General features: G+C 45.6%; 1 protein-coding gene and 1 pseudogene across 1 annotated transcript; both read left to right on the top strand.

Annotated features, from left to right (window-relative positions):
- Positions 1–8: 8 nt before the first annotated feature.
- On the top strand, positions 9–785 carry LOC102374962 (olfactory receptor 56-like; the record flags this gene model as incomplete). Its single annotated transcript, XM_006039036.2, has 1 exon — positions 9–785. A coding segment is annotated over one exon (777 nt), but the record flags the coding sequence as incomplete, so codon positions are not given.
- An 11,627-nt stretch (positions 786–12,412) lies between these two features.
- LOC102374710 overlaps positions 12,413–12,749 on the top strand; it is a 2,716-nt pseudogene continuing 2,379 nt past the window's right edge.

Genomic DNA, 12,749 nt, shown 5'->3' with positions numbered 1-12,749 from the left:
CCCTTCACACTCCCATGTACTTTTTCCTCAGGCAATTGGCCTTCATGGACATGGGTCCAAGCCTAATTGTTATCCCCAAAATGTCAATGGATTTTCTGATCCTGGGCAACACTATTTCTCTGGCACTTTGTGGGACTCAGATTTTCCTGCTGCTAATGATGGGTGGAGCAGAGGGTCTCCTTCTGGCTGTCATGTCTTATGACAGATATGTTGCAATTTGCAATCCTTTTCAATACCCCATTCTCATGAACAGGAAAATGTGCATGAGCCTGGCAGCTGCTGTCTGGGTTTGTGCAACAGCGAACGCCTCAATCCATACAGCTTATACTATGCATCTGCCCTACTGTGGTTCAAAAGACATTGATCACTTCTTCTGTGAGGTCCCCGCCCTGCTGAAACTGTCCTGCTCTGACACCTCCATATACGAGACCCTGGTGTTCATGAGTAGCATTGTCCTGCTCCTCATCCCTTTTTCCATCATACTAGCCTCTTACACTTGTATCCTCTCTACAGTCCTGAGGATGAAGTCAGCCAGAGGACAGCAGAAAGCCCTGGCCACTTGTTCCTCACATCTGACTATGGTGGGGCTGTACTATGGGGCAACTATCTTCATGTACATCAGACCCAACACTTGCCACTCTCCAGAGCAAGACAAGATGGTTGCTGTGTTTTACACTGTTGTCACCCCAGTTCTGAATCCCGTCATATACAGCCTGAGAAACAGGGATGTCCTACGAGCCTTACTAAAGCTGGCTGGAAAATGCAGAGTCCTCCACCACAACTGATGTGAGGTCTACTTGCCTGATCTGTGCTAGGACTGAACGAAGCCCAGAAGGGCACTGATGGGGTTTTCTAGAATCAAGGGCATTTTGCCTCCTTTACCATTGAATCACTTCAGAAAAGGTGTCAAGAAGCTTCTTCCTGTCTCATCCCCTCCCCCTCTGCCACACACACTTTATATTATGGGAGATTGAACATGATTCTTGAATGTAGCTAGCACCTCAAGTGGGATTGACATCCTGTATAGCCATAATCGTGGAGGAAATAGGTCATGTGTTTAGATTTGGACATTTCAAACGCCCACTTGTCAAAGCAGGACTTTTGTATTGACTCTCCTTCCACCTGTATCAGTTTTATACCCATTATATTCCACTGAATTCAGCAGTGGAGCCCTTGGTGTTAAAGGAGAAAAAAAAAAAGCTCTGATTAAATCCTTGTCTTCTATCTTTAGCAGCCCCAAACATGAAAAAAGTGGAAGTGGCTGCTAACCAACTAGGTCAAAAAAATTTGCATAAAATATATTAATTTGGTTTATGTATTACATCATGGAAAAAGGTAGGAGGGAGGAACAGGAAGCTGCCAAGCTGTATATCTTGGAAATATGCAACAAAAACTGAAAAGGTGACTGTTCTCAACATCACCTCAACAAAATGCACAGATCCATGGGATGGATTCATGTGTTTGGGAGGAAATTCCTATCAGTTTTGATTTCTAAAGCCTTCCATTGCTGTGAGCACTGTATTATTAGCTCAAGATGCGTGTCTTGTTCCCCCTGCTCACCTCCCAAGCTGAGCCTGTGCCCAAGGACCACAAGGTCCTTGGGCAAAGTGGCTGATGAGCCTGTTGATAGTAGGACTAGTTCTGAAATTTCCCAGAAGGGGGAAACAGATATGGGGTTTGGGGAGAAAAACGGCCCCCATTTCACACCAGGGAAAGGAGATCGTTGAACAGTATGATCATTCCCGTGGCACTCAGGGCTCTGTTGGCTCAAATGGCCCAAGCAGCCCCCCTGGGGGCCAGAGCAGCCCTAGAACAGGTCTGTGCATTGCAGACTTGTGTAGTAAATTGTGTGATGAAGCTATCAAAGGAGAGGGAGCACATAGCCAGCTCCTCAGCCATGGCCAGGGTTGAAGGACTTCATTTCTATATCTCCAATGCACTGGCACAGCAGGGCTGACCTCAGGTGTGGAGTGGGTGGCTCACATGACTATTATGCCTGTCTACCCAAGTGGTATAGGTTTCCCAGGTGTGTATGGCACCGTGTCCAAACACCATTGGCCCAACTCAACTGAGTAGCATGGTAAGATTGTGTCTAATACACTCATGACCTACTGGGGCTAACTGTCAGTGAAATACTAGATGCATTGTCAAGACACTCAAGATTAGATTTTATTTTATGAATCTGAATAAAACATAAATTTAATTTCAATAATTACAGGAATAATGAAACAACATCTTTTTTTTTATTATTTGCCTCATTTGTTGTGTTTTTATACTGAAAATATCATATGGATAATGAATGCACATTCCAGAAAAGTTGTATGTGTTTTTGCCTCAATCTTAAATTGAATTATAAAGCCTTAGGATCCCACCAAATTTATCCTTACCTGGAGAAAAGTGTGTTGTGTTATAGGTGATGAATGCACCACACCATCTGTCCATGAAAACATGGGTATAGTATGTGCTTTTTTCCAATCTTCTGGGACCTCATGACACCTCTATGACTTCTCAGGATGAAAAAAACAAGAAAAAGCTAGTGATTCTGTAATGACCTCAGACAATTACCCAAGTATTCTAAAACTTGGAAGTGGATGCCCTAGGTCTGAGCTAAATGGATAAAACCATAATGTTAAATTGGGGATCCTAAGTTTAGATGCATAGTACTGCATATGTAATCCTAAAAGGGAACAAGAAAAATTAGGCAGGGGAGGAGGGAAATGAGGACTCCATGCCTCAACCTCTGAGCTCAGAAAAGAGCTACAGAGTGAACCTCCTAGGAGAGGACTAGGGGCTCGATCCACTTAATGAGGAATGCAAGGGGACATACGTTTGGGGTAAGGGACTCTTGTATAGGGAATGGGACCACCTTCTCCCCATGGAAACTGTGACTCGGGGTATCAGGAGACACGTGCTAGTGCCCCATGAATACTACATGAGGCTGCTGTTCTTGAAGACTAGCACTCCTTAGTAGGGCTCCTGGGTCTACAGAGCACAGAACACAGGTTGCTACTAACTGTTTACTAGCTTGAATTTCTTGAGGCTCTAAAAAACTCCAGCCAGTGGTGTCAAGCCTGCCACCAAGTGGGAACAACCTGAAGTCTTCACCCCTGTTAGACAACTTCTGGGGGGCCAAAACTAGCAAGTATGGCAAAAAAACAGCTTGGGTTAGCAGGGAACTTATCAGCAAACTAGGTCTCAAAAAGGAAGCTTATAAGAAGTGAAACTTGGATAAATATATAGGGAGGACTATAAGAGCATTGCTTGGGCATGCAGGGATGAAGTCAGGAAGGACAAAGCACAACTGAGTTGCAGCTGGCAAGAGACATGAAGGGTAACAAGAAGGGTTTCTACAAGTATGTCGATAGCAAGAAGAGAATCAGGGAAAGTGTGGGTCCCTTACTGAATGGGGGAGACAACCTTGTGACAGAAGATGCAGACAAGGCTAAAGTGCCCAATGGCTTCTTCGTCTCGTTCTTCACAGGTAAGCTCAGCTACCAGATTACTGCACTGGACAACAGGTTTGGTGTGGAGGTGAGCAGTCAACAGTGGTGAAAGAACAGTTTAGGGACTATTTAGAAAAGCTGAACATGTACAAGTCCATGGTGCCAGATGGGATTCACCCAGGGGCACTGAGGGAGTTGGCCAATGTGATCGCAAAGTCACTGACCATCATCTTTGAAAACTCATGGAGATCAGGAGAGGTCCCAGATGATTTGAAAAGGGCAAACATAGTGCCCATATTTAAGAAAGGGAAGGAAGAAGATCCAGGGAACTACAGACCAGTCAGCCTCACCTCAGTCCCTGAAAATATTATGGAGCAGATCCTCAAGGAATCAATTTCTGAGCACTTATAGTTTCATAGTTTCATAGATGTTCGGGGCTGGAAGGGCCCTTACAGGTCGTCAGGTCCAACCACCCTGCCCTTGGGCAGGAAAGACTGCTGGGACCAGATGACCCCAGCAAGATGGGCATCAAGACACTTTTTGAAGATTGCTAGTGTGGGTGACTGTACAAACTCTGTTGTGGGGAGCCTGTTTCAAACCCTCGGTACTTCACTTGTAAAGAAGTTTTTCCTTATGTCCAATCTGAAGTGATATTCAACCAGTATGTGCCCACTGTTTCTCGCCCTCTCCTTTAGGGCCTTGGTGAACAGATGATCCCCTAGGCCCCAATTTACACCCCTAATATACTTATTGGCTGTCACCAAGTCCCTCTGAGACTTCTCTTCTCCAGAATGAACAGTCCCAAGTCTTTCATCCTCTCCTCATATGACCTGCTCTCTAGGCCTCTATTTATGAGCTTGGCTCTCCTTTGGACTCTCTTGAGCTTCTCCACATCCTTCCTGAATTGTGGCACCCAGAACTGGATGCAGTATGCCAGCTGTGGTCTAACCAAGGCTGAGCTGAGTGGGAGGATGACATTCTTAGCCTTGCTTGAGATGCCTCAGTAGATGTATGCCAGTGTTTGATTCGCTCTGCCAGCTACACCATCACATTCCTGGCTCATGTTCATTTTATGGTCTATCATGACACCCAGGTCTCATTCAGTTGTGGCGCTGGCAAGCATAGCACTGCCAAGTCTGTAAGTGTGTTGCAGATTATTTCACCCCAGATGCAGCACTTTACATTTCTCTGTATTAACCCTCATCAGGTTGAGTTCCACCCACCGTGCAAGCCTGGCCAGGTCAGACTATATTGGCAGCCTGTCCTTTAGTGTGACCAAAATCCTCCATAGTTTGTTGTCATCAACACACTTTTCCAGTTTGCTTTTTATACCCAAATCCAAATAATTGATGAACGTGTTGAAAAGTTCTGGTCCAAGTACTGAACCCTGGGGGACACCACTGGGGATGTCTTCAACCATGTTGACTCAGTTCTGTCAATCAATGCTCTTTGGGTCCTACCTCAGATTCAGTTACCTAGCCACCGGACCATAAAGTAGTTTGGGCCATATTTTCCCAATTTTACCATGAGGACATCATGGGAGTCCTTTTCAAGTCCAAGGTTATGACATCGACCTCATTTCCCCTATCCAGGTGGCAAGCTCCCTGGTCATAGAAGGAAATGAGGTTGTCCTGCCATGACTGACCCATAGTGAAGCCATGTTGGCTATCCATCAGATTACTTTTTTTTGTTAGGTGATCAGTAATGGCTTCTTTGATAATTTTCTCCAGGATTTTAACAGGGATTGACATCAAACTGATTGGCTGGTAATTTCCCGGGTCCTCCTTTCTCAAAGACAGGTACCACATTGGTCTTCTTCCCGTCATGTGGGACTTTTCCCAAGTGCCAAGAGTCTTCAAATAGCTTTGCCATATATTGCACAGTGATGTCAGCCAGTTCTTTTAGCACTCGGGTATAGTTCATCTGATTCTGCTGACATGATATTTAGCCTTTGTAGGTGCTCCCCCTCAAGATCTTCACCAACTATGGGAGGGTGATCACCCCCTCTAGATTAATAGATTCATAGAGTCATAGAAGAAGGGTTGAAAGGGACCTTGTAGATCTTCTAGTCTGACTCCCTGCCCTGGGCAGGAGAGAAAACTGGGCTCAAATGACCCCAGCCAGGTAAACATCAAGCCTTCTTTTTAAGACTCCCAAGGTAGGAGCCATCACCACTTCCCTTGGAAGTTGGTTCCAGGTCCTAGCCACCCTGACTGTGAAGTAGTGCCTCCTGATGTCTAGTCTAAACCAACTCTCTAGCAACTTATGGCCATTATTCCTTGTTACTCTGGGAGAAGTTCGGGAGAACAAGGTCTCTCCTAAACATCACTGGTCCCCCCAGTAAGTTTATAGACGGACACCAGGTCCCCCCTGAGCCTTCTCTTGTGAACGCTGAACAGGTTAAGATCCCGTAGCCTCTCCTCATAGGGTCTCCCCTGCTGTCCCCGGATCACGCGAGTGACCCTCCTTTGGACCCTCTCGATGCTGTCTGCATCCCTCCTGAAGTGCAGCGTGCAGAACTGAACACAATACTCCAGCTGCGGCCTGACCAGTGTCACATAGAGGGGGAGGATCACCTCCTTGGTCCTGCTTGTGATGCATCTGTGGATGTAGGACAAGGTACGGTTAGCACAACCGACCGTGACCTCGCATTGTTGGCCCATGTTCATCTTGGAGTCAATAATGACACCAAGACCTCTTTCTGCCACCGTACTTTTGAGAAGGGAGTTTCCCAATGTATAGGTATTCTTCTGGTTCCTACTGCCCAAGTGCAGCACCCTGCACTTGTCAGTATTGAAACCCATACTATTTTCATTTGCCTGTAACCTGTCCAGGTCCTGCTGTAATCTTTCCTTCCCTTCTACCATGCCCACCGCATCCCAAATATTGGTGTCGTCTGAGAATTTAAACAGGATGCTCTTCACCCCATTGTCCAAGTCACTAATAAAGAAATTGAACAGTGCGGGCCCGAGGACCGAGCCCTGGGGGATCCCACTGCCCCCTTCCCTCCAGGTCGAATATGACCCATCCACCACCACTCTCTGAGTATGACCGCTCAGCCAATTTGCAATCCATCTGACTTTCTAGGCATCAATGCCACTGTCGCCTAGCTTTTTAATGAGAATGGGGTGGGAGACAGTGTCAAAGGCCTTCCCTAAATCCAGAAAGACTACGTCCACCATGACACTTGCATTCAGTGATTTTCTGACCTGATCATAGAAGGCAATCTAGTTGGTCTGACAGGACCTGCCCCTAATGAAACCATGCTGGTTGCCCCTGAGCATCATTCCCGCTGCTGGCCCATCACAGATGTGCTCCTCGATGATATTCTCAAAGAGCTTCCCCTGGATTGAAGTAAGACTAACGGGCCTATAGTTGTCCAGGTCCTTCCTCTTCCCTTTTTTAAAGATGGGGACCACAATGGCCCTCTTTCAGTCGTCCGGCACCTGGCCAGACACCACAAGTGCTCATAAAGACATGCCAGGGGCCCTGTGATAACCCCTGCCAATTCCCTCAACACCCTGGGGTGGAGAGCATCTGGACCTGCTGATTTGAACATGCCCAGCCCCTCCAGAAGTTCTTGAACCCGGTCCTCCCTGACCTTAGGCTTGGTGGAGTTTCTCCCGAGTCCATCCTGAATCTCGGTATGGGAGTCCTGGTCCCTGCAGAAGAAAATAGAGGTGAAGAAATTGTTAAACCTTAATCATGTATATCCTATCAAGCAAGCTAACACCCTTGGACTGGTGGAATCCTGATGTGAAGTATGCATTCGGGAGTTCAGTGTTTTCCTGAGGGTCAGTTATCATCCATCCCATTTCAGTCATTAGGAACCCTATACTTCCCTTATTTTATCCCCAGCTTCCTACATATCTAAACATGGACTTTTTGTTGGCCTTGATTCCAGTTGCCAATTTGTATTTGGTTTGTGCCTTTGCTGTCCTAATCTGCTTCCTAGAGGTGCAGGCTACTGCTAAGTACTCCTCTTTGGTGGTTATTTCTGACTTGCACCCTTTGTAGGCTTCTCTTTTTAGTTTCAGGAGGTCTATGACTTAGTACTTGAGTGAAGGGGGTCACCCAGCCCTTTTGCTGCCTTTCTTATGAAAAGAAATGGACTTCCTTTGTGCTCCTAAGATTGCTTCCTTGAGGTACAACCACTCTCCTTGCACTCCCTTCCTCATTGGACTGTGGTCCAGCAGGGCCTCACCAACCAATCTCCTAAGCTTGTGGAAGTCCGCTTTCCTAAAATCAAGGATTTCTACCTTACTGTCTGATTTCCCTGGCCTGGCCAGCTGTGACACTGGTCAGGCCGCAGCTGGAGTACTGTGTCTAGTTCTGGGCACCCCACTTCAAGAGGGATGTGGACAACATTGAAAGGGTCCAGAGGAGGTCCACCCGCATGATCCAGGGACTGCAGGGCAGACCCTAAATGAGAGGTTACAGGTCCTGAACCTGTTCAGCCTTCACAAGAGAAGGCTGAGGGGGGACCTGGTTGCCGTCTATAAACTCACTAAGGGGGACCAGAAAGGTTTGGGGGAGACCTTGTTTCCCCTAGCGCCCCCCGGGATAACAAGGAATAACGGCCACAAGTTGTTGGAGAGTAGGTTTAGATTAGACATCCGTAAGAACTACTTCACAGTCAGGGCGGCTGGGATCTGGAACCAACTTCCAAGGGAAGTGGTGCTGGCTCCTACCCTGGGGGTCTTTAAGAAGAGGCTTGATGCCTACCTGGCTGGGGTCATTTGTGCCCAGTTTTCTTCCTGCCCAGGCAGGGGGTCAGACCTGAAGATCTGCAAGGTCCCCTCTGACCCGACTTCTATGATTCTATGATTCCCTGACTTATGGTAGATGGAGAAAGTGATCATTTTATATGTACTGTTGCCCAGTTTGCCTTTGATCCTCAGGTTCTTCACATGATCGTCCCCTTTGGCCAGAACCAAGCCAAGGGGTTCCTTACCCCTGTTCAGCCTGTAGACTTCTTGAGTCAGATACAGCTCCTCAATGCGAGTGATTAAACTTTGTGAGCAGTCTGATCTTTCAGAGTGCTTATCCAATGAAATGTCTGGGTAGTTGAAGTCAACCATGATGACCATGCTCTGAAAGAGTACAGCTTCTGCCAGTTCTCTAGAGATTTCTAGTTGAGTTCTTCCTCTTGGTTTGGAGGTCTGTAGTAAGCTCCTACTTTCAAATCCCTTTCCCATTGCTCTCCCTGTAACTTGACCCAGAGGGTCTCAAGTAGCCCTTCTTTTTTTCCAATCTTCACTTCTAGGGAGGTGTAATGTTACTGCACAAAGAGAGCAACTCCTCTGCCCTTATTCCCAACATGATCCCTCCTATACAGGGTGTAACCCCCTATATCTATGGTCCACTTGGAGGAGAAGGAGGTGAAGGAGCAGTCAGAATGGATTCACTGAGGGCAAGTCATGCATCACCACCCTGATTGCCTTCTATGACATGATGATTAGCTCTGTGGATATGGGGAGACCAGTGGATGTGGTATACCTTGATTTTACCAAGGCTCATGAAGCGGTCTCCCACAACATTCTTGCAGTCAAGCGAAGGAAGTATGGGGTGGATAAATGTATCGTAAGGTGGACTGAAAAATGGCTGAAGCATTAGGCTCAGAGAGTAATAATCAATGCTGTATGTCTAGTTGGCAGCCACTATCAAGCCGAGTTCCCCAGGGGGTTGGTCCTGGGGCCGGTTTAGTTCAATGTCTTCTCAATCACCTGGAAGATGGCATAGAGTGCACCCTCAGCAAGTTTACAGATGACACCAAGCTGGGGAAGTAGCAGGCATGCTGAAGGGTAGCCCTAGGATTCATAGCAATCTAGACATGTTGGAGGATTGGGCTAAAAGAAATTTCATGAGGCCCAAGAAGGACAAGTGAAAAGTCCTGCACTTAGGACAGAACAATCCCATGCACTGGTGCAGGCTGGGGTCTGACTGGCTGTACAGCAGCTCTGTAGAAAATGCCTCGGGGTTACAATGGACAATAAGCTAAATATAAACCAACAGTGTGTCCTTGTTGCGAAGAAGGCTAATGACATACTGGGATGCATTGGTATGAGTGTTGCCAGCAGGTCATGGGAAGTGTCCAATTATTCCCCTCTATTGAGCACTGGTGAGGCCTATCTGGAGTACTTTGTTTAGTGTTGCCGCCCTCTCCCCACATCCCTCCCCTCCCCACCCCCCAACCTGAAAGGACATGGACCAATTGTATAGGGTCCAGCAGAGGGAAACAAACATGGCAAGGGGGTGGGGGGCATGACTTGTGAGGAAAGACAGAGAGAACAGGGATTATTTAGTCTAAGGAAGAGGAGACTTATCCAGGATTTAATAGGGGCCTTCACCTACCTGAAGGGGAATTTGAAAGATGATAGAGTTAGACTGTTCTCAGTGGTGGCAGATGATAGACAAGAAGCAATGGTCTCAAGTTACAGTGGTTGCAGGAGTTTACGTGGCCATCACTCACTCTCTGTTGCTGAACAGGACTTTCTGGCCTGGATGTCAGTGGTAGGCCCCATCTCAAATGGCAGACCCCTCCACTACCCCTGAGGACCACATGATAGTTCTTCAGTCCCTAAGTTTGACATCCCTGCTCCATGTAGTCTTGCAAAGATGTCCTGGTTCATAGGGATATGTGCACAGGAACAGAATGCCATCTTGTGCATTAGTGGCTTTTGGGGACTTTCAGAACCCAGATCTGGAGACAGCCAAACCTCAAAGCCTACAATATAATGTTAGGAATTCTATTTCACTTTAAAAAGCCTCAAAGGAATGGAAGTAACATATCCTCCTCTTGAAGCTGGCCAAGCTGGCCAACTGAGCACGTGAGAAAGGGAGATATGTGGAGCCAGGAGGAAGAGAACAAGAAAGGTGTGCAGCTCAAGCTGCTGCCTCAGATGGGAGGAGATCCTGCCTTCTAGCTTGGACCCCTGATCCTACTGAATAGAAACTTTTCCAATGGTGTGAATCTAGGGTACAACACGCCAGCTCCAAAAGAAGAGTTAGACAGAGCAATGGGTAATGGCTGAACTGATATTTGGTGGTTACTGCCCTGTGCTACGCAACAGAAATGCTTTGTGGTTACTGCCCTGTGCTACGCAACAGAAATGCTTTTTCCAATGTCTTCTGTGCAAAAGGTGCCTAGAATCTGGGTCTCCTTCACCTGGAAGACTGCCCTGATCATGGGGCAGAAAGGTGTGAGGGCTGCCTTCCACTGATAACTTACTTTGGGCAGATGGGCCTGCTGGGCAGTTGTATGTCACCACTGTAGTAATTGCCAGGCCTAGTTTACACAGGTACGTGTGAATGAGATGAACTAAATACTGGACTTTATTGTGGAGCTGTAGACCTCCTCTGCATACCCTCAGTCTCTCTAACTCCTCAACCAGCTCCCAATTCCCAACATTTATAGTCTTCCAAGTAAAGGAGTGTCTCTAAATCACAGCTTCTGTCACTACAATTACAAGGAAATTGAATCCCAAATTGTGCAAAAGTGGCAATAATTGCAGTTCTGTGGTTCCACACCAGCCATAAAGACATGAAATGAAAAATGATCTAGCACTTAAATCTACCTAGCTGTCAATCCTGCCTTTCCTAACTTTCCCATTAATCACCATCTTGCTTCTTAGATGCAAGTCCATTTTCAGACTTGTGTATCTACAGGCAAGCCAGTCTCAGATAACGAACTGCATTTATGGTTCTTACTCAAGAAAACCTCCTGCTTCTCTGTATAGAAACTCTGCAAAGCTGAGGTGTGTGGGCCTGGTCCCCTACCAGAATTAGTATTATTCAGTTAATGTAGAGCACTGAGACCCATTGTAGACCCACTGATTTTTTCCCCCTTGCTATGTTCAAAAGTGACCCCTTGATATGGGATTTGTTCCACAGGCATGTTGGAAGAATGGCTGGTCCTCATTGATAAATGTCATCTAGGAGCAGTTAGGGCCCGGATTCCTCTTGCACCAAAAGTTCCTAAATGTTGGGATGCTTTCCCTCGTGAACTAAAATAAAAACATTAATATTGGACAGTTCCCAGTACATGTAACCACAGAACTTCATTTAGGAAGAAATTAAACATTGTTTTCCCCTTTCACAAAATGTTGTGTTTTGCAGCCTTTCCCATCTTGAGCCAAACAGAGGAAAAGACACCTCCTCAAGCAGAAGGCCACAGTTGTTGTTACATCTCTGTAGAGAAAGTTAGTGCAGGGCCTTACCTGTTTTTGAACTTTAATTAAAGACTTGGGAAAAGAGTCCCCAGGGCCTGGGAAAATTAATGTAATGGTTTTCTTTAGTGCTTTAAAATGCTCTCTGCTTGGATGATGTAATTCTCTCAATGTTGATTCAGCATATAACAGTCTGGCTTTTCTTGGAGAGTTACTTATGCTTTCAATCCCATAAGCACTTGATGTGGGAAGCTGTAGAAGTGAGTTGGAGATTCAGTGTTATTACTCTGTCTTAATTCGAGATTCTTTTTATGACCAGTGATCCAGTTTTTAGTCTATAGAAAGAACCACAAAGATCTTTTCATACTTCAAGCATGGACCTTTAACATAATATTTTTAATGTAATGGAATATTTCATTTTGGGAAAGGAAATGGTACTTAGGCACAAACAATTTTGAACTGATTGCTTTTTGCAAGAAAATAATATTCAGCAATATTATAGGATGGACAGGGCATATTAACTCAAATCCTCACTATCTGTCTGTAATGATGCAATGTTCTTTGACACTTGTTGATTTACAAAAATATGAGATTACAGGAGTTGCTTGTTTCTTTCCATATTGCAATAAATATTGATCACAAAATTATGCTTCTGTTATAGGTGTTTCTTTACTAGAGTGATGAGGAAATGAATGTGTCCTAGGAATAGAAAAACCCAGTAGACTAAATCTGGAAGAGTTCCTGGCTCAAGAGATCAATATTCTCTCCTTTTGGAACTGCTCTCTCAACTACATAAGACTGATGAAGGTAAGTCACTGTTTCCTAAGGTTTGCCAGTTACAGACATTTAGATTTTCAGAAATAGGCATGTCCTTCTACTAACACCGCTGCTCTTTTGCTCTTCTTTACTTAATTTCAGTTATGATTTTTAAATAAAGGTCAAAGTAAATGCTTCTTCATATCCTAATTAGTAGCATCAGTAATAACATGTATTAATTTTAGCAGAAGAATTTAAAATGTGATGAACATTATATGTAAAGGATACAGATAACTTTACGAATTAGTTGGACAGTCCCTCTTTAACTAAAGCAGAATGTTCCCGTTAGGGAAGCTCCATACACCAGACCCTTGTTCATGGC

This window comes from Alligator sinensis, unplaced genomic scaffold (assembly GCF_000455745.1).
Source record: "Alligator sinensis unplaced genomic scaffold, ASM45574v1 scaffold1703_1, whole genome shotgun sequence".
Taxonomy (NCBI): domain Eukaryota; kingdom Metazoa; phylum Chordata; order Crocodylia; family Alligatoridae; genus Alligator; species Alligator sinensis.
Note: the sequence above shows the minus strand (reverse complement) of the source record. Positions and strands in the feature narration are given on the sequence as shown.